The following is a 26,172-nucleotide window of genomic DNA, read 5'->3' as shown; positions in this document are numbered from 1 at the left end:
AATTAAAATATTAAATTTTATGTCTGGTAGACAGATTTCCTGCTATTACTCAGAAATTTCAAAGGTTACAGTTTGAACTGATGTTTAAAAAAAAATCTGCATTTTTGGGGTGGGAAGTTGGTTCAGTGGTAGTGTTTGCCTCGCATAAGTAGAAAAGGCCAGAAGTGGTGGTGTGGCTCAAGTGGTTGACCGGTCACCTTGAGCTGAATTGCTGAGGGACAGTGCCTGGGCCCAGAGTTCAGGCCTCACAACTGACCCAAAAAAAAAAAGTAATAGAGTGTCACAGTCATTTTGTGTGCAAGTGTGCACGTGAGCCCATACTGAAGCTTGAACTTAGAACACAGGCACTATTCCTTAGCCCTTTCGCTTAAGGCTGGCACTCTATCACTTGAGCCACACCTCCACTTTGGCTTTTTGCTGGTTAATTGGAGATTAGAGTCTCTCAGACCTTTCTGCCTAGGTTGGCTTTGTTCCTTAGATCTCAGTCTCTTGAATAGCTAGGGTTACAGGTATGAGCCATTGGTGTATGACTGTCCTTTTTAAATTATTATTATTATTTAAAAGGTGATATTCAGAGGGGTTCTAGCTATGTAAGTCAGGTAAAGAGTTCATTTCCTTTTGGAGTGACTGTCTTCTTTTTGGTAGGTTGTACAGCTTGAACTCAGGGCCTAGGGGCTGTCCCTGAGTCTCTTTGTGTTGAAGGCTAGCACTCTCCCACTTGAGCCATAGTGCCACTTCCAGATGTTGAGTATTTAATTGGAGATAAGTGTCTCATGGGGACTTTTCTGCCTGGATGGGCTTCAAATCTTGATTCTCAGATCTCAGCCTCCTGAGTAGCTAGGATGACAGGCCTGAGCTACCAGTGCCCAGGTTGTGGCTTTTTTTTTTTTTCTTTTCTTTTTTGGTACTGGGGATTGAACTCAGGACGTTGAGCTTGCTAGGCAAGTGCTTTACCACTGAGCTACATCCCAGACCATGGCTGTGATATTTATAAAATCAAAGATTCTTTTTTTTTTTTGAGTCCGGTCGTGGGGCCTGAACTCTGGGCCTGGGCGCTGTCCCTCAGCTCTTCAGCTCAAGGCTAGCACTCTACCACTTGAGCCACAGCGCCACTTCGGCTTTTTTTTCTTTTTGCTTATATGGTGCTGAGGAATCGAACCCAGGGCCTCAGGCTTGCAAGGCAAGCGCTCTACTGCTGAGCCACCTTCCCAGCCCCTAAAATCAAAGATTCTTAACTCTTTGGGGAAGATAATTTTTTTTTTAAGTAAGGTCTCCTGTATTGCCTAGGTTGGCCTCAAACTTGGTCTTTCTGCCTCTGCTTGTTAAGTTCTGGGATTACAGATGTGTACCACCATTCCTGGCTGAAGACTTAACTCAGGTTTTTCATTTATTTTCCCAGTGAAGTCCCTATTCCTATTTCAGTTTTTCTTTTCTTTTGTCATTGTAGTGGACATTTGGGAGCAATAAAAATAAGAAGAAAGGAAAAGCCAGAAAAATAGAGAAGAAGGGAACCATGAAGAAGCAAGCCAACAAAACTGCCTCCTCAGGCAGTTCAGACAAAGACAGCTCGGCTGAGAGCTCAGCACCCGAGGAAGGTAAGCTAAGGCCGCGTGGGGAGGGGGAGGGATGCGTTCCTGTTCGTGTCAGGGTAGACACAGAGGCAGACAAAGGGGAAGGCACAAGAGGCCCACCTGATGGCTCAACCTGTACCTTAGAGCAGTGGTTCTTAGCTTTTCTATGGTTGTGCATCCTTTGTGAACGTTGGAAGCATGTAATTCCTAAGAGTGGGTAAGGCCCGAGCCTGACCGTGACTCTGAAAGCAGTCCGTGGTGGTGTCCACCAGGCCTGCCAACGGCTGACCATGAAGGGGAGTCATGAATCAGTACAGAAGCCTCTAGAAAACCCATTTTTTAATTAAGCCAATGCCACTAGTTTAACATCTCAACAGTGATAATCTTTAAATTTCCAGGTTGTATGCAAGCTGACTGGTATGAAATTGGCCTCACCTGGTTTTAAGTCCATGCCTATAAGTATTGGCTCAAGCACAGTTCTTTTTTGTTTGTTCGTTTGGTTTTTTGTTAGTTGTGGGGCTTGAACTCTGAGACTGGGCACTGTCTCTCAGCTCTTCAGCTCAAGGCAAGTGCTCTACCCCTTGAGCCACAGTGCCACTTCTGGTTTTCTGAGTGGTTTATTGGAGATAAGAGTTTCACGGACTTTTCCTGCCCAGGCTGGCTTTGAACTGTAATCCTCAGATCTCAGCCTCCTGAGTAGCTAGGATGACAAGTGTGAGCCACCGGTACCTGGCCTAAAGCACAGTTCTTTTTTTCTTTTTTTTTTTTTGTCGGTCTTGGGGCCTGAACTCTGGGCCTGGGCGCTGTCCCTAAGCTCTTCAGCAAAAGGCTAGCACTCTACCACTTGAGCCACAGCTCCACTTCCAGCTTTTTCTGCTTATGTGGTGCTGAGGAATTGAACTCAGGGCCTCAAGCATGCCAGGCAAGCGCTCTACCACTGAGCCTCCTTCCCAGCCCCAGGCACAGTTCTTAAGTTCTCAATTTCATTAGTACTTGTTCATAGTGTGTGCTGTCTTCTTATACACTTTGTCCCGTCAAAATCCAATGTCATTAGGAAATCACTAATCAGTCATGAAATGGATCAGTGTTGCCGGGTGCCAGTGGCTCAGGCCTGTAATCCTAGCTACTCAAGAGGCTGAGCTCTGAGGGATCAAAGTTCATGACACCCTTATCGCCAACAAACTACTTAAAAAAAGCCAGAAGTGGAACTGTGGCTCAAATGGTAGAGCACTTGCCTTGAGCACAAAGAGGCTCAGGGACAGTGCTCAGGCCCTGAGTTCAAACCTCAGGACAAAGAAAAAAATAAAAATTGATCAGTGTTTTAAAATGCCAGGTGACCTGTTTGCATGTACCAAGAATGGCCCCCAGGGAGTTAAATTGGCCCTGTGCCATTTTACCTGGAAGAGCCAAAAGGCGATGATTGTCAACACTGGGATTGTTGTACCATGACGTGCTCCTCTGCTGGGCCTTTGTTGCAGGTGAAGTGTCAGATTCTGACAGCAACAGCTCCTCTTCTAGCTCCGACTCAGACTCATCCTCAGAGGATGAAGAGTTCCATGATGGCTATGGAGAGGATCTCATGGGAGACGAGGAAGACAGGGCTCGACTAGAACAGATGACAGAGAAGGAGAGAGAGCAAGAACTGTTCAACCGCATAGAGAAGCGGGAGGTGTTGAAAAGAAGGTAAGGCTGTGGTGCCCTGCGTTTGATGTTTCTTTGCTAGCCCTGCTTCTTTCCTTCCCATCTGACCTGTAGAAATGGTTTGGCTTTATGATGGTGTGAAGCTGCCTACACAGCCATTCTGTTCCGGTGCAGTTTTCAGTGAATGACATGGGCTTCTGAACACTTTTTCATAAAATAGCCTTTGTGTTACATGGTTATGCCCAGTTATACAATAATTTAAGTTTCTGAACATGTTTGAAGCAGGCTAGGCCAAGCTCTGATGTTCAGTACGGTAGGTGCATTTTTTAGCTACAGTACTTACGTTCCACTAGCAATGGGTTTATCAGGATGCATCCCATTGTAAGAAGAGGAGCCTCTGAATAGAGACTAGCATTTTGGAAATATGGTTGTTAACATAAGGAAAGCAAATAACATAGTTACAAGCTAGGTGCTGGTGGCTCACACCTGTAATGCTAGCTACTCAGGAGGCTGAGATATGAGGATCTTAGTTCAAAGACAGCCCAGGTAGGAAAGTCCATGAGACTCTTATTTCCAATAAACTACTCAGAAAAACCTAGAAGTGGTACTGTGGTTCAAGTGGTAGAGTGCTAGCCTTGAACACAAAGAGGCTCAGAGACAGCACCCAGGCCCTGAGTTCAAGCCCCAAGACTGGCAATAATAATAATAACAACAACATAGTTACATTTGGATCAGACTTACTGTTTACTCTTCTTCCATCAACTTTACTAATGTGCAGTAGTCCTGAGGTTTTCTTGATGAGACAGTTATGTGTGCTATTTAATCTTCACAACAGCCCTGTGAGAACAATTGATGATTCCTTGTTGGAGAGTAGGTAGAAACTTTGGCTTTAAAGACATTTTAAATGAATGAAGAGCAAGCTCTGAGCGGGCAGAGACTAATGTGTCTTCTTCTCTACGCTTTTCTTGGTGCTTGAATCATGACTAGTTCACATATAGCTGAGTACTTAAATATCTGTTGAATGGAAGACAACTTGTCACAGGTTATACGGCTGTAATCTGTGGGACTAGATTTCAAATCTGAGGCTATCTGACTCCATAAAACACATTGTGGCCACGTGGTGTTCTGTTTCCTGGTAACTTACCTATACTGAAACACACAGGCATTTACACATTCTTACAGAGAAAGATCAGCACGTGACTATTTTTATTTTTATTTTATGTATGTCTGTATGAATGTATTTTTGTGTCCGTAGTAGGGCTCGAACTCTGGGCCTTGAGTGCTTTCTGACTTTTTTACTCATGGTACTCTATACCATTTGAGCCACATCTCCAGTTCAGGCTTTTTGCTTGTTAAACGGAGAGTAGAATCTCTTGGCTATGTCTGCCTCAAGTTTCTCCAAATCTCACTCCTCAAATCTTGGTCTGGAATTACAGGCAAGAGTCACTGGCTCTTAGCTGCGTGATATTGTTTCTGCTGAAGACAGTAAGGAAGAGTTATAAGATGGTTTTGATTTTAGGAAGTAATAATTGAAAATACTGTGGAGGTCATATCAAATGATATAAATTGGATGAATAAATGGTAATTTACATATCTACAAACTGGCTTTCAGTTTATCAAGCTGCCAATAGAAATGATTTTCTAAAATTTCCACTTGGAATTCAAAAGATTCTAGCCATGGAAACTCTCACTATGGTAAAGTAGGTTGTCCAGCTTTCTGACATGGTTTTTGTACTTTTTAAAAGCTGTAATATTTGGGCTGAGAAACTGGCTTTTGTCTTGGAAAATAAAAGAACTAGAATTCTTTGCTATGTGTCCAGTATCAGGAAAATAAAATCCAAGTACTTTCTGAAACTGGCTAGTTAGTTCCCTTGCCTCAGGGCGGCCGTTAGTTATTCTGGAGGCCATATTACATGCGGTGAGTTATCCTAGACAAGAATGTTTGGCTTCCAGTCAACAGCAAGCAAGACATTTGTTTTGAGTGTGAAAGCCTCCAAGGTTACCTGTGTTGAAACAAATAGACATTAAGAAGCTCTGCTGGGTCTTAGTGGTAGAGTACTTTCCTAGCATGCCTGATGCCCTGAGTTCAATTCCACCCGCTACTTGAGAAATTTTTATTTCTCAAACTGTTGAGAGCATAACAAGAAGGCCTCATCAAGAGGACCAACAGCTGGCTCGCACCTGTAATCCCAGCTGATCAGGAGGCTGAGATCCGAGGATCACAGTTCAAAGCCAGCCTGGGCAGGATAGTGTGTGAGACTCTTATCTCCAATTAACTACCTGAAACCCGAGGAGGCTCAAAGTAAAAGAGTGCTCACGTTGAGCAGAAGAGCTCAGGGACAGTGCCTAGGCCCAGAGTTCAAGCCCCACAGCCAACAACAACAACAACAACAAAAAGAGGACTGACATCTGACTCACACATGTAATCCCTTTACTCAGGAGGCTGAGATCTGCGGATCAAGGTTCAAAGCCAACTTGGATAGGAAAGGCCGAGCAACTCTTATCTCCAGTTAGATACCTAAAATCCACAAATGGAACTGTGGCTCAAATGCTAGTAGAGCATTAGCCTTGAGCAAAAAGTTCAGGTACTGTGCCCAGGCTCTGAGTTCAGCCCCTACAGTAACAGACAAAAAAAGAGAAGACGACGACCAACAACAGAACATCAGGCTCACAAGTGAAGAGTGGTTTGTCTCAGACTTTGCGTACATATTCTTTTTTTGTTTGCTTGCCTTAATAATAGAATGAAAAGAGTATATCAGTATTGAATATATTATTTAAGAACTATGTGAAAATTTGGCAATGTTACTTACCATATAGAGATAAGAGTTGAATCTTTATCTAGCTGAGTGTGGTAGCACAAACATTGAATACCAGCTCTGAAAGGGTGAGGTAGGAACATGGAGATAGAGGCCAGACTAGGGTATATAGAAAGACTATACCTTGGGCTGGGAAGGTGACTCAGTGGAAGAGCGCTTGCCTTGCATGCCTGAGGCCCTGGGTTCGATTCCTCAGCACCACATAAGCAGAAAAGGCCAGTAGTGGTACTGTGACTCAAGTGGTAGAGCGCTACCTTAAGCTGAAGAGCTGAGGGACAGCACCCAGGCCCAGATTTCAAGCCCCATGACAGAAAGAAAGAAAAGAAAGGAAGGAAGGAGGAAGAAGGTCTCTATCTCAAAAATTAAAGAAAGAGCCGGGCGCTGGTGGCTCACGCCTATAATCCTAGCTATTCAGGAGGCTGAGATCTGAGGATCGCAGTTCAAAGCCAGCCCGGGCAAGAGAGAGCGTGAGACTCCTATCTCCAATAAACCACTGGAAAACCGGAAGTGGCGCTGTAGCTCAAGTGGTAGAGCGCTCGCCTTGAGATGAAGAGCTGAGGGACAGTGCCCAGGCCCAGAGTTCAATCGCCAACCAAAAAAAAAAAAAAAATTGAGAAAAAAAAAGCTTGGGCTGGGAAGGTGGCTCAGTGGTAGAGTGCTTGCCTTGCATGCATGAGGCCCTGGGTTCGATTCCTCAGCACCACATAAGCAGCAAAAAAAAGCCAGAAGTGGCGCTGTGGCTCAAGTGGTAGGATGCTAGCCTTGAGCTGAAGAGCTGAGGGACAGCGCCCAGGCCCAGAGTTCAGGCCCACGACCGGACCCCCCAAAAAAAAAAACCTTGGCGCCTGGTGGCTTACGCCTATAATCCTAGCTTCTCAGGAGGCTGAGATCTGAGGATCACAGTTCAAAGTCATCCCCGGTAGGAAAGTCCATGAGACTCTCATCTGTAATTAAGCCCTAGAAAACCGGAAGTGGTGCTGTTGCTCAAGTGGTAGAGCGCTCACCTTGAGCCCAAGAGCTCAGTGTCAGCATCCAGGCCCAGAGTTCAAGCCTCACAACCGATTAAAAAAAATTGGAAAAAAAATTTGTTTAACGTTTTATTCTGTAAAGTTTCCTGAGTTCACGAGAAGTTATATTTGTTTCATAAGAGCCCAATTTGTGTGTGTGTGCATGTGCACATGCTGCATACACATGCTGGTCCTGGTGCTTGAAATCAGGGCCTGGGTGCTATCCCTGAGCTGCTTTTTCTCAAGGCTAGCACTCTAACACTTGAGCCACAGTGCCACTTCTAGCTTTTTCTGTGTATGTGGTACTGAGGAGTCAAACCCAGGGCTTCACACATGCTAGGCGAGCATTCTACCACTGAGCCACCTTCTCATCCCTCCATTTTTTTTTAATGTACATAAAAGGTATTAGAATTTCTTGCAGGAAGCCAAACTTTATTAACTCCTATTTATTTCTTTCTCCTAACTAATAGAAATCAGCCTTTATGTAAATTTCCTGCTTTGTATAAATTTACTTCCTTTATATAAATTTTCATTTTTTTTAATATCTTTTAACCAGGTTTGAAATCAAGAAAAAACTAAAAACAGCCAAAAAAAAAGAAAAAAAAGAAAAAAAGAAAAAGCAAGAAGAGGAGCAGGAGAAGAAAAAGCTGACACAAATTCAAGAATCTCAGGTAGGGGCTGGGAAGGTAGCTCAGTGGTAGAGCGCTTGCCTCACATGCATGAGACCCTGGGTTTGATTCCTCAGCACCACATAAGCAGAAAAAGCCAGAAGTGGCACTGTGGCTCAAGTGGTAGAGCGCTAGCCTTGAGCCGAAGTGCTGAGGGACAGCGCCCAGGCTCAGAGTTCAAGCCCCAGGACTGACAAAAAAAAAGGAAGGGGCTGAGAAGTTGGCTTGAGGCCCTGGGTTCGATTCCTCAGCACCACATAAGCAAAAAGATAAAAGCCGGAAGTGGCGTTGTGGCTCAAGTGGTAGGGCACTAGCCTTGAGCTGAAGAGCTGAGGGACAGTGCCCAGGCCCAGAGTTCAGGCCCCATGACTGGACCAAAAAAAAAAAGGAAAGGGGGCGGGAAGAATCTCAGGTAGGAGGTTCTGCAGGCCTCCTCCTTTCTGAGTTCACTGTGTTCGGGTTGCTGATGTCAGAGGTGGCTTTATATGCATCAGCCCGTCCTAGTGAGTATAGCCTGTTAGGTGCTGTCTGCACGCTGTAATCTTTAGCAACTCTGACTGAAAACCTCTTAAACAGATGTCCAGCAGAGTGTGAGCTTTCCTTGAAGGAAAGTTGGTAGACTTCCTGTCCAATATAACTAAATGAGCTATGGTGTTTACTCTGGTGTGTGTCATATTAGACTGGATATAAATAGAACTGGGGAAATTAGTCATCTCTGTTCATGATGACATATCAACAAGTCCTAGGTCATAATCTAGGCTGTTCTTATAGAACAATTTTATTTGTGTAATTTTTTTTCTATGCTTGTCCTGGGGCTTGAACTCAGGGCTTGGGCACTGTCACTGAGGGTTTTTTGTTTTTTTTTTTTTTTTGCTCAAAGCTAGTCCTCTATCACTTAAGCCACAGCTCTATGTCCAGCTTTTTTGGTGGTTGGTTGGAGATAAGAATCTCATGGAGGGGCTGGAAAGGTGGCTCAGTGGTAAGCGCTTGCCTTGCATGCATGAAGCCCTGGGTTCGATTCCTCAGCACCACATAAGCAAAAAGAAAAAAGCCGGAAGTGGCGCTGTGGCTCAAGTGGTAGAGCGCTAGCCTTGAGCTGAAGAGCTGAGGGACAGCGCCCAGGCCCAGAGTTCAGGCCCCACGACCGGACCCAAAAAAAAAAAAAAGAATCTCATGGACTTTCTTGTCCTGGCTGACTTTGAACCATAACCCTCAGATCTCAGCCTCCTGAGTAGCTAGAGTTACAGGTGTGAACTGCCAGTGCCCAGCCATTAATTGTGAAATTCTTCAACTTGTGTATTAAGCAGATAAACTTGGATGTTTTTGCTGCTCTGTTCTCTTTGTCCACAAGAGGATGCTGTGTCCCCTGTACAAGTTTTAAGTTTGTGTCGTCAGTGTAGACTCATGAGGACTGAATTCATTGTTAAGTACAGAGAATCTTACCAACAGCCACCGTATGTATCCTTCCCTTCCAGGTAACATCCCACAACAAGGAACGACGTTCCAAGAGGGATGAGAAACTAGATAAGAAATCTCAAGCCATGGAGGAGCTGAAGGCAGAGCGAGAAAAACGGAAGAACAGAACAGGTAAGTGTGGGAAATGTAGTGGTCACTTTGATTTCCTGCTGCCACTTTTATTACCCCTTTATGACTGTTTATTATATTCCAAACATATGCTGAGAGTAGTATAATTATCCTCAATGATCCTACTATATACAGTCTACTGGTCATTCTTGCTCAATCCCTACTCCCCTTCTCTAATTAGATAATTTTTAAGTAAATCCCAACATCACTGTATTTCAGCTACAAGTATTTCAACATATGTCTCTTATACATAAAAGGCTTTTTAGGGTTTTTGTTTTGTTTCTTTCTTTCTTGGCACCTGTATGATTGTAACTCTCTTAATTCACAAGAACCCTGGTTACTACAGCCTGTCTAGGGAAGACACTACCCATTTGAGTCCTCTCCCATGAACATGAAAGATCATTCAGTGTGTTAATTGTGAGTAAAAATTGTTCCCTTCTTTCTAGCTGAGCTCCTCGCCAAGAAACAGCCATTAAAAACGAGTGAGGTGTACTCCGACGATGAGGAGGAGGAAGAGGACGACAAGTCCAGTGAAAAGTCAGACCGTTCCTCCCGAACATCCTCATCTGACGAAGAAGAAGAGTGAGTTGTGTCCTTGTGCTCTTGAAGGCAGGAGAGGTGGTTCTTTGCAGACTAGCTTGGTGTAGTTCTCAAAGCAAGCCTGTCTGGACCCTGCGCTCGCTTTGCTTCAGTCCCCTGGCCTACTGACCTCAGCTTCCAACACATCTGTTTGTTCTGCCTGGGGTTCCTGGCCAGCTCGCTGACATTTCACCCAGGCCTGGCTCACATGTGCCCCGTGGCTTCCACCCACTTGCTTTTCTTTTGCCAGTCCTGGGGCTTGAACTCAGGGCCTGGGCACTGCCACTGAGCCTCTTTTCCTCAAGACTAGCACTCTACCACTTGAGCTACCACAGCGCCACTTCTGGCTATTTCTGTGTATGTGGTACCGATGAATCTAACCTAGGGCTTCATGCATGCAGGCGAGCACTCTACCAAGCCACACTCCCAGCCCCAAAATCTGAATTATTATTTTTTTTTTTTGTAATTTTTTGATGGTGCTGGGTTTGAACTCAAGGCTTTGTGTTTATTAGGTAGGAGCTCTAGCTCTTGAGCCATGCCTGCAGCCACCTATTTTCTTTTTTTTTCTTTTCTTTTTTTTTTTTGTCGGTCGTGGGGCTTGAACTCTGGGCCTGGGCGCTGTCCCTCAGCTCTTCAGCTCAAGGCGAGCGCTCTACCTCTTGAGCTACAGCGCCACTTCCGGTGCCACCTATTTTCTTACCGGGGGTGAAGCCTTAGTCAAGACGCATCACAGTAATGGTTACAGGAAGCATGCTATTTTCCTGGTGTTTGTTTTCTCCTCTTAATCACCGGTACCTAGGGTTAGGGATTCATCCCTCTGTTCTCAGTTTTGCTGATACATACTTCTATTGCCCCTGGGTTCCTCACAGGAAAGAAGAGATCCCTCCAAAATCACAACCAGTCTCCCTACCTGAGGAATTGAATCGGGTTCGATTGTCACGGCATAAGCTAGAGCGTTGGTGTCACATGCCCTTCTTTGCAAAAACTGTCACAGGATGTTTTGTTCGGATTGGCATTGGAAACCACAACAGCAAACCAGTTTACCGGGTTGGTATTTCCTTCAACACTTGTCCATGTTTTAAGTGTAATGATTCCCAGATTGGGGGTGTTGCTCAAATGGTTGAATGCCTTCCTAGCCAGTGTAAGGCCTCAAGTTCAAACCCCAGTACTGCCCCCCCCCCCGAAAAAAAAGTATATATGTATATACGCTTCCCTTACTAGGAGTTGGGCTACTGAACAAATTGGTTACTCTTCTGCCACCACGTAACTATGTTAGCCAACATTCTTTCCTGTTACAACTACCTCAGGCTATTATTAAAAAAAAAAGAAGAAAATTGTTGTTCAGATTGTTGGCTGGACTTGTGATACAGTCCTGTAATCCCAGCACTTAAGAGGCTGAGGCGTGAGGATTGAGTTTTGATTCCATGGTTACAGAGCAAGACCTTGTCTCCAAAAACAACGTACAGTTGGCTTCTGGACTAGGTTCAGTGGCACAAGCCTGAAGTGCCAGATAACTTCTCTCTATTACCATGGGCACAAGGCTTCCTGTTCTTGGCCATGTGAATTCCAAACCAGAAACATGCCGGGGCTCTAGGGCGCAGGGCTACTCTGTGTTCAGGTGGAGAACAGATAGGAGTGGTGCAGAGAACCGGAGTAGTGTGTTTTTGACGCCTGTCTGTCTTTTCCCTAGGTGGCTGAGATCACAGGTGTGGTGGAAACTGCCAAAGTTTACCAGCTTGGTGGCACCAGAACAAACAAAGGGCTACAGCTGCGGTGAGAGGCACTACCTGTGACTCCGGTGTGATTTCTTGTGGCACGCAGCACTGGCGGTCCCCGTGGGCACCGCGGAGGGAGGCTTGTGTTCTGCCAGCCTGTGGGAAAGTTGCTCTCCCCCATGGGGCGCGAAGGGCGATGAAGTGGTAGGACACAGAGAAGGACCCTTCTGCCAGAGCCCTGCAGGCCTGGCTTGTGAGCATGGTCAGAGCCTGGCTTCTGGTCCAGCCCTCTCACCTCACTACCTGCATCGGTGAAGTCAGGGCACCTTTCCTGACTTAGTTTCCACTTCAGTAAAATGGAAGTGTCATTCACTCTACAGATACTCACTGCATGTCTACTATGTGCCAGGCACTGTTCTAGACATCAGGATAAAGGAGAGAACAAAACAGACATACACAAATCCCTGCCCTCTTGGAGCCTGAGAATTCTAAAGACCCCATATAGGAAGGAGTAGACCTAGTTTACCAGGATCACACTGCCAATGCAGGTAATAGCCATGACTGAACCCTGGCCTAATTTGATCACCATGGACTCTCCATTTCCCTCCTTCCTCCCTTCCCCATCATCTCCCCTGGTTTGTTTTAAAAGATACACCTGGGCTAGAGTGGCTAGAGAGTCACTAAGAGAACGGCACTGAGTCCCTTAACTTCGCCAAGACAGTAGTCAGTAGAAAGACCCTGCTCTCCCCCAGAGGGAACAGACTTGGTGTACCATTCGAGTCATCACATGATGCTGCATAGCACGGATTGGCTGCGGGGATTTGACTGTAAAGTGACTTTGAAGCACTGCCCAACTTCATCTGATTCCCTGTTAGCCTTGTCAGCTCTGGCCTGGCTGCCCCTTAAAACACCCTGGGAGGGACTGGAGGTGTGGCTCAAGTGGTAACATAACTGCAGAGCAAGCTCAAGGCCCACAATCCTGTACTGCCAAAAACAAAACAATGAACAAAAATTCTGTAGTTCGCATAAGTAGTGACTGATCAAATGAGATTGTAAAAGGCTAGTGGCTTGTGCCTATAATCCTAGCTACTCAGGAGAGTAAGATCTAGAGGATCACATTTACTAAGCCAACCTTAGACAGAAAAATCTGCTGGACTTCATGTCCAAAATAACCAGCAAGAAGCAGACTGGGGGCATGGTTCAAGTGATAGAGTACCAGCCAAGCAAGCAAACCATACCAGCACTGGGCCCTGAATTCAAGCCCTGGTAATAGCAAAACAAAAATCCTGGGAAGTTTATTGTGTCAGATTGATACTCCAGAGTTTGACTTGGTTGATCTTTGTTTAGCTCTTGAAGGCTGGTACTTTAGCCTTCAAGGATGTATAAGTCTAGATGATTTCCAAGGGCTGAGAAGCACAAAGGTCGAGGTGGGTAGTGTATACCACGCTATGGCTGCAGTTGACAAGCACATTCTTGGAGACACTTGTCCTTTTCATGCAGGCATGGCAATGACCAGCGAGTGTTCCGCCTAGAGTTTGTCTCAAACCAAGAATTCACCGAAAGTGAGTTCATGAAATGGAAAGAAGCGGTAAGTAGCTGGAGACCCCCCCACCCCCCAGCAGCTGTTCCAGAGCAGCAAGTCTGTTTCCTAAATATCTTACTAATAACTGCTTCACTGTTTTTTGCTCCAGATGTTCTCTGCTGGCATGCAGTTGCCCACTCTAGATGAAATTAATAAGAAGGAGTTATCTATTAAAGAAGCTCTCAATTATAAATTCAATGATCAGGACATTGAAGAGGTAAGAAGCCTGAACCCTAGAGCCTGGAGGTTCACTAAGAACCTTCTTCATAAGCCTTGAGCTGAAGAGCACAGGGACAGCGCCCAAGCCCAGAGGTCAAGCCCTACACCCAACCAAAGCAAGAGACTTTCATGACTTCCTTTTCTTGCCCTCTATCTTGACATTTTTTACTGTGCATGAAGATGAGCAAATCCTAGTATTGCATGAACTATAAACAGGCTTTTGGATATTCTCATCTGCAGATGAGACATCAACTCAAGTGCATTCAGGCTTTAGGGATGTATGTTCTCCTAGGTTTGGTCCTTCTAGAGCTTTCTGCAAAACCCTTTGATAAAAATCCTTTGATCTGTGTCCTCTTGGATAGTGCTAGCCTCATAGTGCCAGGATTTAGGCTGCTGCTGTGTATTGGTGTTTGTTCCTTCAAAATGTCCCAGAAGGACCTGCGGGAAGCAGCTTGATACCCCTTGGAATGAACTCACTTGCTCTCTGGGGCAAGACAGTGCTCTAGGAAGAACAGGCGCCTTTAACCTAGCAGCCTGCCTCCAAATGGGCTCGCTTAACCTGCCCACAGGAAATGGTGTGGGATGCCTCACTGCTGCTATCTCCTCTCTGTTCTCTCTGGTACAGATTGTAAAAGAAAAAGAAAGATTCAGGAAAGCTCCACCCAACTATGCGATGAAGAAGACTCAGCTGCTAAAGGAAAAAGTAAGGACCTGTTCAGCCTCTTTGCCTCTTCTGTTAGGGAATAGGGAATCAAAAGCTGCCTGTCCAGGCCAGGTGCAGGTGGCTCACGCCTGTAATCCTAGCTACTCAGGAGGCTGAGATCTGAGGATCACGGTTCAAGGCCAGCCCGGGCAGGAAAATCCATGAAACTTAACTCCAGTAAATCACCAGAGAACTGGAAGTGGCACTGTGGCTCAAGTAGTAGAGCACTTACCTTGAGCTGAAGAGCTGAGGGACAGCAAACGCCCAGGCCCAGAGTTCAAGCCCCATGACCAACAAAAAAAGTTTGTGCTCTAGCCCGGTGCTGGTGGCTCACGCCTGTAATCCTAGCTACTCAGGAGGCTGAGATCTGAGGATCGCAGTTCAAAGCCAGCCCAGGCAGGAAAGACCATGAGACTCCTATCTCCAATAAACCACCAGAAAACCGGAAGTGGCGCTGTAGCTCAAGTGGTAGAGCGCTCGCCTTGAGCTGAAGAGCTGAGGGACAGCGCCCAGGCCCAGAGTTCAAGCCCCACGACCGACCAAAAAAAAAAAAAATTTTGTGCTCTGTACGGTATTTTCACACACAAAAAAAACTTAATAATAATTTTTTTAAAAAAAAAAAAGAGGAAAAAGAAAAAGTTTGTGGCGGCAGGATTGGGAGAAGATTCTTGGCTAATTCTAAGCAATACAAAGCATTCTTAACATGTCCAAGTCGCATTCGTTCCTTGGCCATTTTCTTCTGTATAAATTGAAATTGATCTCGTTTATTGTGTTCTACGTACTTCCCAATACGGAGTTTGACATGTAGTAAGAAGAGTCTGGAGTCACATACCCTTGTCACATACCCATTGACCTTGTCCAGCCCACCTGGGGTAGAGCCTTGTTCTCCTTGCCAGTGGGTGAGGGGACTCTCATTAGGTTAGGGCATCTTAGCCCTGGGGGCCTGGGTTTCAGGGCCCACAGCCAGGTCACTAGGCGAAAGTTTATCCATGTGTCACTGTTCCTCCACATCCCAAGAGCTCTCGTGTCTCTCTGGATGCAGGCCATGGCTGAGGACCTCGGGGATCAGGACAAGGCCAAACAAATCCAAGACCAGCTCAACGAGCTGGAGGAGCGCGCAGAGGCCCTGGACCGCCAGCGGACCAAGAACATATCTGCTATCAGGTGTGTTACCACGCCTGTTTGGGGGCCCAGGGACCTTGGCGTCAGCGGTCCGGCCACCTGTAGCCTTGTACACATTGCTGGCCAGACTCCACAGATCTCAGTGGTTAGGGCTCCATGGCCCATCCCTCCTCTCACAACCCAGCATTCTGACTCATCCCTCTTACTCACCCACAGCTACATCAACCAGCGGAACCGGGAGTGGAACATTGTGGAGTCTGAGAAGGCCCTTGTGGTGAGTAAGACAACGACTTCATCTGAATCCCTGAAGCAGACATAATGTAATGGTAGGAAATCTTTTCTGCATGTTGCCCGAGTTCTTCCCATTTACTGCGATCAGCATGCACTTAGCGGGCATGCAGTGTTTCTATCACACAAACCTTGTATGATTTGTCCATGAAATGAAACGGACACATAGGGTCTTACCCTTCCTCCATGGCTATCAGTTTCTCATTTTTAGTTGTTATCCCCATCTACCCCGTGTGCTTTGGTGTTTTGTTTTGCTTTGCAGTGCCAGGGATTAAACCCTGGGGCCTCACGCATGCTAGGCCAAGTCCTGTACCCTGAGCCTCTGCTCCGATCTTCTCGAGGGAGAAGGATTTGATTTCTCTCGGTCCTTTTAAAATACATTATTTGTATGTAAGCCTCAGACAAATGCACACTCTGTTCCAGGCTGAAAGTCACAACATGAAAAACCAGCAGATGGATCCCTTCACCAGGCGGCAGTGTAAGCCCACCATCGTTTCCAATGTGAGTGCCCAGAGAGGATGTCTCCAGTTGGGAACCGAGATTCTAGGACATGAAATGAATCCCATTAGGGAACTAATAATGAAGTTAAAAATAATGTTTTCCTAGCTGGGATTTGCTTGCATTTATATACTTCCTTTTTTTATCTTGGTAGAGGGCATACGGGTAGTCAGAACCTGGTATGAGTTTGTGTAACTCTGCACCAGGGTGGGTGCAGAAGACTTCAGCACAGCGGCCAAAACGCTGAGGAGAGCCAGAAGTGTTGCAGAGCTTAGGAAATGTGGGAATATTCACAAATGTGTAGTGAGGTAGCTTGGGACGAGGTTCATTTATGTCTCATATGCAACATGTTTCTAGTGGGCCTGCATTTGGCCACACATAACGTCAGATGTGCAGTTTTCACTCGTAGCACCATGTTGTTTTTGGATATTGGAAGCATTTTGGAGTTTGGATCCCACTCCAGAAATGCTGAGCTCATAGCATGTTCTGTTGCGTGGACTTGGGTGGGCTGGGGTTAGTTTTGAAGCCTTTAGTTGCCTTATCTACTGCCTTTGAATCCTATGCAGACTTGGTAATGAGTCCACAGTGGTGCTTGTGATGTTGGAGGTAATAGATGTGAAAGAGTCTGGCAGCAGGACTCTGGATGTTTCACATCTCTATAATAACTTAAATTTTCTCTCAGTCCAGAGACCCGGCTGTTCAAGCTGCCATCTTAGCCCAGCTCAATGCGAAATATGGCTCTGGAGTGTTACCCGATGCTCCAAAGGAAATGAGCAAGGCAAGTGCCCTCCCACCCGGCTGCTCAGCGAGGATGCTGACTAGGACCTGAAATCACCTCACCTCACCTCCTGAGAGCCTGATGTTCCCACAGACAGGAACATGGACTTCTACCTAGCAGTCCTTCCTCTGTATGCCCTAGCTGTTGATGGTTGTGATCATGGTATTCAGAGAGAAACTGCCTATCTAAAAGCCACTTTCTCCCTCAGGTTTTTACCTGTGGAGCCCCAGCTGTCCTGGGAATTCCTGAAATCTTAGATCAGAAGGTGGCTAACTGTCTTAAGCCCACCCTTCCTACTCACACATGGCAGGCCCGAGCCTGCCTTCTCCGTTTCACTTTGTACTCTGAAAAGGCTCCTGTAGGTGGCCTCTCCTGTCCTCCCTCCCAAGAGAAAGAATCTGAAAAGCCTCGTAGAGCTGAGGATGTAGCTTAGTAGCAGTCCGCTATCATGGTATGGTCACAGCCCTGGGTTTCCCCCCAGCACTGCAGAGAAAAAAGTAACTTTGAAAGTTAATTTTAAAATTAATTTTAGGGCTGGGAAGGTGGCTCAGTGGTAGAGTGCTTGCCTCTCCTGCATGAGGCCCTGGGTTCGATTCCTCAGCACCACATATGCAGAAAAAAGCTGAAAGTGGTGCCATGGCTCAAGTGGTAGAACACTAGCCTTGAACTGAAGAGCTGAGGGATAGCGCCCAGGCCCAGCATTCAGGCCCCACGACCAACCACAAAAAAACAAAAACCTAAAATTAATTTTTTTTTGGTCATGGAGTTTGAACTCTGGTCCAGGGCGCTGTCCCTCAGCTCTTCAACTCAAGGCAAGTGCTCTACCCCTTGAGCCACAGCGCCACTTCCAGTTTTCTTAGTGGTTTACTAGAGATCAGAGTCTCATGGACTTTCCTGCCCAGGCTGGCTTTGAACCTCGATCCTCAGATCTCAGCCTCCTGAGTAGCTAGGATTACAGACGTGAGCCACCAGCCCCCGGCTAAAATTAATTTTAAAAAGTCAGGATAAGTTATGTAACTCAAGCAAGCACAAGGCCCTGAGTTCAAGCCTAGTATCAGACCCCAAAAATAAAAATAGATGTAAAGAGCATTAACAGGGAAATCTAATGAACCTGAACAAGGGCTTTGACACCAATGGCTGCCACTGCTTGAAATGTACTTAAATTTATGTTCTTACCTCTTCCTTTTCTCATTGCAGGGCCAGGGAAAAGACAAAGATTTGAATTCTAAGTCAGCCAGTGACCTCTCAGAAGACCTGTTCAAAGTCCATGATTTTGATGTGAAGATTGATTTACAGGTTCCCAGCTCAGGTACGTGTGGCATGGGTAGCTGGGTGCCAGACGAATCCCCGTCCCTCAGCCAGCGAGGAGGCCTGACCAGAGGGAAGAAGTGGGGTGTCTGCTCCCCAGTGCCTGTAGAGGCTGGGTCAGACAGGCCACCGGTGTGTTTCGAGATGGAGCAGACTGCAGTCAGATGCAAAGGCTCTCTCCTGTGTGCTGGGCTCTTCATACACCAGTCTGCTCTTCCTTCCCGCAGAGTCCAAGGCTCTGGCCATCACCTCCAAGGCCCCGCCAGCCAAGGATGGAGCTCCACGGAGATCTCTGAACTTAGAGGACTACAAAAAACGACGAGGGCTTATTTGAGCGCACCCAGCCTGCTGCCTCCAACCCTGCATGCCCCACCGGTGTCCCACCTCTCCTCTCCTCTTTTCCTTTGGTTTGCCCTCTGTGGGCTGGAGCAGCAGTAGAACTGGGAAGAGACTCTGAACTGCCAGTCATCTGTAATATAAACCATTCTCTGTATAGACCTCCCTTGTCTCCACCAACCCCTAGGCCCCACCCAGTGTGGATCTGGGCTGTCTCGGGTTTTCCAGGTCTTTAGATTTGTGTTTTGCCGGTTTTGGTTTTGTTTTTTTTTTTGTTTGTTTTGTTTTCTGGTTTTGGTTTTTCTTTAACCAGCACAGTTCATTGGCCACTCTGCACACATTCAGTATTACCATGGAGCTGGGATTCTTGCTGGACCCCTGGTGGCAATAGCAGCAGCGCTGGACAGTCTCCCTCCAGACTGCCGTGGGCCCATCCGTCGACCATTTGGCGCCCGACCCTTTCAAGGGAGTGGAGATGAGGCACCGTAACCCTCCTTCCTATCTCTCCCTTCTTTCCCTCTCTGTGGAAGAGGCATTTTCAAAACCAGTTTAGTTTCCAAAAAGTGTACATTTGTGGGGAGGGGGGGGGTCTAATTTGAGAGTGAGTGTGTGTGTATGTGTGTGTGTGCGTGCGTGTAGATGTGTGTGTGGATTTTTTTATCATTTTTTAAAAATGGAGTACTCTTTGTATCAGTCTGTCATGGGTCTATAGCTGTTTCAGATTTTTTTCAGCTGTACTTGAGCATCTGAAACTGCAAGAAAGAAACTCATTAAATGTGACTCTTCTTACTAAACAGGCCTGGCTGCTGTAGCTGTGTGACTCCCTCTCTGCCCCTTCCCCCCTCACCTCCCCACTGGGGCAACCAAACGCCTTCTGGTTCATTCCCCTGCCCTCAGCCGCGACCTGGCAGGCGGGAGGGAGATCCAGGGCAGTGCCAGGGGAGGCAGCAGAGGCGTCTGGCGCATCTCCTGCGCAGCTTCCTGGCTGGACATAGTATGTCTTGTTCCCACCCAGTTCTACCCATCTCCTCCTCCTGTTTTCATGTTTTGGCAAGAATAACATGTTGTTTTGTTTTCAAGATCATTCAACATGAATGTGGAGAGCAAACAAACAGATTAGGTTGCAAATGTCAGCAGCATGAGCCGAGTGTGCATATCCATGGTAAGCATATAGTGTTGTGCACGAGGGTGAAGCCAGCAGAAGTGTGTGTGTCATGATGAGATGTTTGGAAAGAGACCAGCTGACTGCTTGATAATCGTTCTCAGGTGTAAAGCTCCAAGTGTAAATAAAAGTGGCATTTAACAAATCTTTCCAGAACAAAGTAAGACTCACTATATATACCGAGAACTAAGCTAAAGAAACAGTGAGCGCTGACTTCTGTGGAAGGGAGAGGAAGCTCCGCTCTGCTCTACTCCGCTCTGCTTTCGTTTAACGAAGGGGGGGATGATGGGAAATCATGAGTTCCGTTGTATTTAAACATAAAAACAAACTCTGATCGCTCTTTCTGATTCAGTACAGCCTCAGTGTTGCTTTAACTTAGTTTACATTTTTTTTTTAACTCTTAAGGAAGCAGCAATGGATGGTTTTTATTGTGACTGTAAAATTGGTAACTATGACTGTAACACAGCTATGTGGTAGCTGGGACACAGCTGGGTTGGGCACAGGACTGGTGATGGACTCATTGAAATCATATATACTTGAACAGTCCATTGACCAAAGCTCTTTATAGACTATTGTGTAAATGTGGAATCACAGACTGTTAAATATTGCCGGGGCTCGGGCAGAGCCTTGGGGCTGCTGGAACCTCTCCTATCATGTCAAACAAACTTGGACTCCTTTTTCTCTTTCTGGTTTTAAAAGGCATAAAATCATAGAATCCATATGATTTGTGGGAGTCGTTCTGACCCACTGTGTAGATCTGTATTTAGTATCATTTGGATTTGGAAAAGTGTCAATTACATTATGGCTGTGTAATAAAATTTTTATTAAAACTGCATCACACTGTAGCACTTTACCACTGCTGCCCGCCCTTCCCCCACTGGCGCTGCTGCTCCCTTGCACGCCCAGAAGCCATAGCACAGGGCAGGGAGAAAAGCCAACCAGAGAAGACAAACGTGGCCAGCCCGGTCTCCCGTCTGGTGAGGGGGGTCAAGGCCCGGCATCTGCCTGCACTCTCTGCTGAGCTGGGGTCTTGGCCAGGTAGAGGATGCTAGATTGCCCTGCCGGCAGGCTTCTTGCTGAGCTCACTTCAGTATTGAAGGGAGTGGCACCCGCAATTGTGTCATACATTTTAGCTTAAGAACCAAAGCCAGATACCTAGCTCGTGATAGAGATATAAGATACGTAGACATAGAGAGACAGATATGTCTGTCTGCCTTGCTTCTGATGGGTGCAGCATAAGTGCTGTTTGCAGTTTCCCTTCACAGAGAACGCTGCTGCTGTTCTTGGTTTCTGTGAAGTCCTGACATGTCACTCAAATTGAACAGCTTTTTGTGAAGAAGCGTGGTGGCGTTGTAACAAAGGGATCAGATTTAGTCTGAGGCTCACATCCTGAGTAGCACCTCGTACAGCCGTGTTTGAAAGTCCAGTGGAACTCTTTTCTTCCTTTCCTTCTTTCCACTTCTAGCCCTGCACCCACTGAGTGAACCTTCCCCAGGCCTTAGCAGCCCGGTTTCCCAGAAGCCTCTCTGTAGAGTACTGCCTACACTAGAGCAGCCTCTGGATCTGTTTTCTTGCTGAGGCTTGGTAAGAGACCAGAAAGCTTTTACTGGGTAAGGTGGCTCCTAACACACCTAACCTCAGTGAGAATTCCACCCTCGCAGCTATTACATGGCCTAGGCACAGGATTTTTCCCCCCTCCTGTTTATTTTCTGTCCTGTGTTAAAACAGTGTCCTGTATAAGTGAGAGATCTGTGAGGGCCCCTGGCCTCAGTGTTGAGGCTGTTTATCTGAACATAGAAAGCAAGATCATCCCAGGTCATTGCCCCCTCCAGAGCTAGGAAGGTCCAAGTGGACAAGTGGTAGGCGCTGGGTCCAAGCTGCCTCAGGTTGGAGCAGCGGTTCATTGAGGCAGGGGGGAACTGGAGGGAGGTTGATGCAACTTTGAAAGCATGCTGGTCTACACAGACAGCTCAAGAAGGGAGGCCTGCAGCCTCGTGAAAGAGTGTTTGCCTAGCACACACAGGCCCTGGACGCACAACCTGTCAACACTGTGTTAAGCATTCTTGTCCCTCGGGGACTCGGTAAATGCTGGGGGAGAGAGGAGAGAGAGAAAGAGAGACAGAGTCTAAGCTTTGTAGAATTAGCCAATCTATCACCCAAATGTGATGGAGCAAAGACTACAGGAGAATAACATGGATATGGGACAAGACAGGATCAGGAACTAAAAGAGTAAATTTAGTTATAAAGCTAAGAAGTTGTGGGGCTGGGAAGGTGGCTCAGTGGTAGAGCGCTTGCCTTGCATGCCTGAGGCGCTGGGTTCGATTCCTCAGCACCACATAAGCAAAAAGAAAAAAGCTGGAAGTGGTGCTGTGGCTCAAGTGGTAGAGCGCTAGCCTTGAGCTGAAGAGCTGAGGGACAGTGCCCAGGCCCAGAGCTCAGGCCCCATGACTGGACCCCCCAAAAAAAAAAAAGCTAAGAAGTTGTAAGTTAATTAGGGTCCAGAATCCCTGGAGAACATTTCAGTGACCAGCTCAGACCAGACTAATGCAAGAGACTGCTTCAGAAATGTCAGGCCGGGAGAGGTGGCTCACACCTGTAATCCTAGTACTCAGGAGGCTGGAATTGCATTAGACTCTCTCCAGTTTAGCACCAAAATGCCAGACATGGATCTGTCTTAAATGGAAAAGCCTTGAGCAAAAAAAGCAATGGGACAGTGCCCAGGCCCTGAGTTCAGGCACCAGGAATTGGGCCATGCACACACACAAAGCCAGCTGTTGAGAATAGCAGGTGGAGCCTCTTAGTTCTTCGTAATCTTTAGAAGAAAGGGGATGGAGACAGACTTAACTGAACTACAGTTTCAGATCTGCAGATTCACCCCATGGCTCAGCTGGTCTACTGTGGTTGTTCTATACTTCATTTATATGGGGGCATTCAATCAAGTATAAAACATCACAGAGAACCAAGAGATCACACAACTGACCATACATCCTTTGCTAAACTGTACTTCATTTTGTTCAATTTTTTGTGTGTGTGTGGTGTGTGTGTATGTGGTATGTGTGTGTGTGGTGTGTGTGCTGGTACAGGGCCTAGGCATCGCTGTCCCTGAGCTTTTTTTGTTCAAGGCTAGCACTCTACCACATTGCCACAGCTCTACTTCTGGCTTTTTGGAGATAAGAGTCTCATACACTTCACTGTCTGGACTGGCTTTGTACTGTGATCTCAACCTCCTGAGTAGCTAGGACGAGAGGCATGAGCCACTGGCACCAGAATTCTGTCTTTTTTTTTTTTTTTTCTGTCAATAGTGGGGCTTGAACTCGGCCTGGGCGCTGTCCCTCAGCTTTTCAGCTCAAGATGAGCGTTCTACCACTTGAGCCACAGCATCACTTCCAGTTTTTTGGTGGTTTATTGGAGATAAGAGTCTCTCAGACTTTCCTGCCTGGCCTGGCTTTGAACCTCAATCCTCAGATCTCGGGCCCCTGAGTAGCTAGGATTACAGGCATGAGCCACCAGCACCCACTTCATCCACTTTTTAAGAACAATGCCTACCAAAAAAAGAGAATTTTGTACCAAAACAGCTCCAGGCTGAGATAAAAGGGTCTTTCTTATCTCCACAATTTAACTAGCAAAAGAGCTAGGAGAGCAGCTGTGGCTTAAGTAGCCTTGAGGATGGAAGATGGAGGAGAGAAGCCAAGTGATAGCTTTGAGGCCCTAATTTCAAGCCCCAGAACAGGCACCACCCCCACCCCCACACACATACAGGGGCTCCCACCTGGGGACTTGGGGAAGTGGGGGGACCTTGCCTCCAGGTTAGGGTTCTCATGGGCACCCAGTCTGGTATGGGGACCCTTCCAAAGAAGATGCCCTGGCTTGGCCTGTTCTTGTCATTCTGACTTTCCAACACACACTGCCTTTATTAGGAGACTACCTCCCCACCATGACCAGGAATCAAGTAAGAGTCCAACAGAGTTCTGATCCTTTCCATGGTAACTGCCTCCAAGCCTTCAAAAGAATCGTTTCTCCCTCCCCCGCTGCCCCACCTCCACTTCGCCCTGTCTTGCTGAGCACATGCAGAGCTCAAACAATGCTCAACCACACAAGCTCATTTACCTTGTCCCGAAGGCAATGGTCCGTCCATTTTCCCTGTCATGCTCCTCAAAGTCTACCTCAACACCCCCCACCTCCAGATTGCCTGTGCTCCTACTCCCTAAACTTGGCATTTACCATGAGGCACACCCCCAGCCTCCCCAGTGTCTTCCGGGCCTACCGCCCCCACCCGCCTGGCACACCATCCACACCCAATCAACAGGACCAGAACAAGGAGGGGGAGGAACCTAGCAGACTTCCTGCGGGGGTCTACATGTGCTGGGCCATTGGACCTCCAGAATGGCAGAATGAGTGAGGTAGTGTCAGGGGGAGGCTGCCTCCATCCGCAGCAGCAACGTAGGCTTCCTGTCTTTTAGGTTAAAGAAATGGGGCTACAGCCCCATGGGCTCCAGCCTGACAGCTGCAGCTGGGCTTCACCCACCGCACCCTGCATGTGAGGGGGGAACGCCCCTGCACCCTTCTGGACACCCCCCAGCGCCCAACCTCAGAGCCTCCTGGCCAGCTCTGCCCCCACTTAGTCATTACTGGGAGATTCTGCCATTCAAGAGCAGACTCACAAGAACATGGGCACCTGGAAGGACCCAGCCCTTGTCTCCAGAATGTGATAAGAGAGACTGAGTTCTTATTACACACAGGCATGGTGACACATTGTTTGCTTTAGACAAGAGTGACAAGATTGTGAATGGTCAGGGAGCACTGGCTAGGTCCCTGCTAAATACTGTCAATTACACCCATTCCAGAACATTCCCACAAAGTCTCGGCTGTCAGGGATGGGGCCGAGATGGCAGGGGAAGGTCAGGAGCCTATCTGCCAAATGAAGACAGACATCCTTTGTCCAGGAGAGGGAAGAGAGAGCTCCTGTCCTTCCCCATGCTAATGTTGCCGCTGAATGTCCGGGGTGGATGAAGCAGCTGAGACACTGTCATTCCCCGGGGCTGAATGACAATCCCTTGGAAACAGAGTGGAGGCAGCCATTCGGTATCTGGGGACCTGTTTTCTGGTTGAATCCTTTCTGGTTCCTATCATCACTCCCAGTAAGGGGCCACTCAGTTGGATCTTCTTTATGCCTAGCCTGGCTCCTAGCAGCTGCTCAAGGGAAGTTTGTTTACTCTGTGAATAAGTGAGTGAGTCAATGGTATTGCCACAGAATATTGGAGTCTTCGGATCAGGAAGTCCCTTGGAAGGGCACCGAGCTCCACAGTGAATGACATGTTACCAGAAAGAGACCTGGCACCACCTGTTCTGTCTGGAGAAACATGACAGTCCAAACTGTCCGCTCCCCTGTACCACAGAGTGTGGTAGTGAACAGCGATGTTTCTCCTGTCCCTGAGGCTGCTGGTTCTGTCGTGGACGTGGGGTGGAGGAGAGCGCAGGCAAATGAGGAAAGCCCTCACTGTGCACGTCCCACTTTCCAGGCCTCCCTTTCCCAGTATTTGGGTGCCAGCATGGTTGCCCCCCAGGAGGACTGCAGCTCTCAAGCAGATAAATGAAGCCTGAAGGCCACAGACGCAGGTGAGCACTGAGGCCCTTCAGAAGGCAGGGCTACAACGTCCAGTCCAGGAGGATCACCCGGCTGAAGGGTGTGAAAGAGATATGTTGCTTTGCTGAGTTGGTGAGTCATTTAGGAGGTACAGACAGGAAGATCACTTGAGCCCAGCAGTTTTAAGATACCATACATAGTAAGACTCCATCTCATATGTGTATAGCTCATATATCTGGGGTATATATGATATATATAGATAGATAGATCTCATATATATATAGATAGATCTCTCATATATATACATATATGTGTATATATCTATAGCTATATATATATATATATATCTGGGAACAAAGGCAGAGGAGAAACGCTAAAAACAGGTTGTAGAGCTTCACAGTGTGTTCTTGCCTTGACACGGAGCACCTGCTATTTTGACTTTGTCCCATAGCTCAACCAGGAGCCTCAGGCTTTTCCTCACTAGGTGACCCTAATGTTTTCTGCAAGGAAGTAGGAGATGCTAATGAAAGAAACAGCATTAGCATAGGAGAAGCAGACAGGGTACTTAGGACACCTTGGTGGGACCACTAGCTAGCTGCAGTCTTGTGCAAGTGCCCCAACCGGGCCTCCCCTCCAGTGCTTGTGTCAGGTGAGTGAGGCTAGGATTATATCAAAGGCCCCTTCCAGCTTTCCAACTCTACCTGCCTTTAGACCCGGCCGCTGAGGCGCTGCTCTGCTGCCACAAAGAAAATGACACAGGCTTTTGCGATTTCACACTTTTTTGTTTTTCTTTTTCTTTTTTGTTTTTCTCGAACCCCAGGCTGGGCAGTGCTGTGCCGCTGGGCTAGCTACACTCTTTAAATATGACTCCGTGGACAGTCACCCCGTGGAGGAGGGCCGGCCTCAGTTCAGAGAGGTGAAATGACCAGCTTAAAGCCACTACAGACTTCAAGCGTCCAGCTCCAAGAAAGGGCGGTGAGCAAGGGCTCAGCATGGGGGGGGGGGGGGGGG

At 47.2% G+C, this 26,172-nt stretch overlaps 1 protein-coding gene across 1 annotated transcript in view; it reads left to right on the top strand.

Moving 5' to 3' along the window:
- The window catches only part of Rtf1 (Rtf1, Paf1/RNA polymerase II complex component, homolog (S. cerevisiae)), a 38,185-nt gene extending 19,162 nt beyond the window's left edge, over nucleotides 1-19,023 (top strand). The window contains exons 3-18 of the mRNA XM_013010260.1: nucleotides 1,448-1,595; nucleotides 3,050-3,254; nucleotides 7,592-7,706; nucleotides 9,179-9,290; nucleotides 9,734-9,869; nucleotides 10,736-10,913; nucleotides 11,557-11,639; nucleotides 13,082-13,169; nucleotides 13,273-13,380; nucleotides 14,008-14,085; nucleotides 15,128-15,249; nucleotides 15,424-15,481; nucleotides 15,919-15,996; nucleotides 16,676-16,771; nucleotides 17,969-18,080; nucleotides 18,307-19,023. Coding sequence (XP_012865714.1) covers nucleotides 1,448-1,595; nucleotides 3,050-3,254; nucleotides 7,592-7,706; nucleotides 9,179-9,290; nucleotides 9,734-9,869; nucleotides 10,736-10,913; nucleotides 11,557-11,639; nucleotides 13,082-13,169; nucleotides 13,273-13,380; nucleotides 14,008-14,085; nucleotides 15,128-15,249; nucleotides 15,424-15,481; nucleotides 15,919-15,996; nucleotides 16,676-16,771; nucleotides 17,969-18,080; nucleotides 18,307-18,413 — 1,824 coding nt within the window. The 3' untranslated portion in view covers nucleotides 18,414-19,023. The remainder of the gene's footprint in view (nucleotides 1-1,447; nucleotides 1,596-3,049; nucleotides 3,255-7,591; nucleotides 7,707-9,178; nucleotides 9,291-9,733; nucleotides 9,870-10,735; nucleotides 10,914-11,556; nucleotides 11,640-13,081; nucleotides 13,170-13,272; nucleotides 13,381-14,007; nucleotides 14,086-15,127; nucleotides 15,250-15,423; nucleotides 15,482-15,918; nucleotides 15,997-16,675; nucleotides 16,772-17,968; nucleotides 18,081-18,306) is intronic.
- The last annotated feature ends 7,149 nt before the right edge of the window (nucleotides 19,024-26,172 follow it).

The sequence above is a fragment of the Dipodomys ordii genome, unplaced genomic scaffold, assembly GCF_000151885.1.
Source record: "Dipodomys ordii isolate 6190 unplaced genomic scaffold, Dord_2.0 Scaffold11, whole genome shotgun sequence".
Classification (NCBI taxonomy): Eukaryota; Metazoa; Chordata; class Mammalia; order Rodentia; family Heteromyidae; genus Dipodomys; species Dipodomys ordii.
The sequence above is the reverse complement of the archived record's forward strand: the minus strand, read 5'-3'. Positions and strand labels throughout refer to the sequence as shown.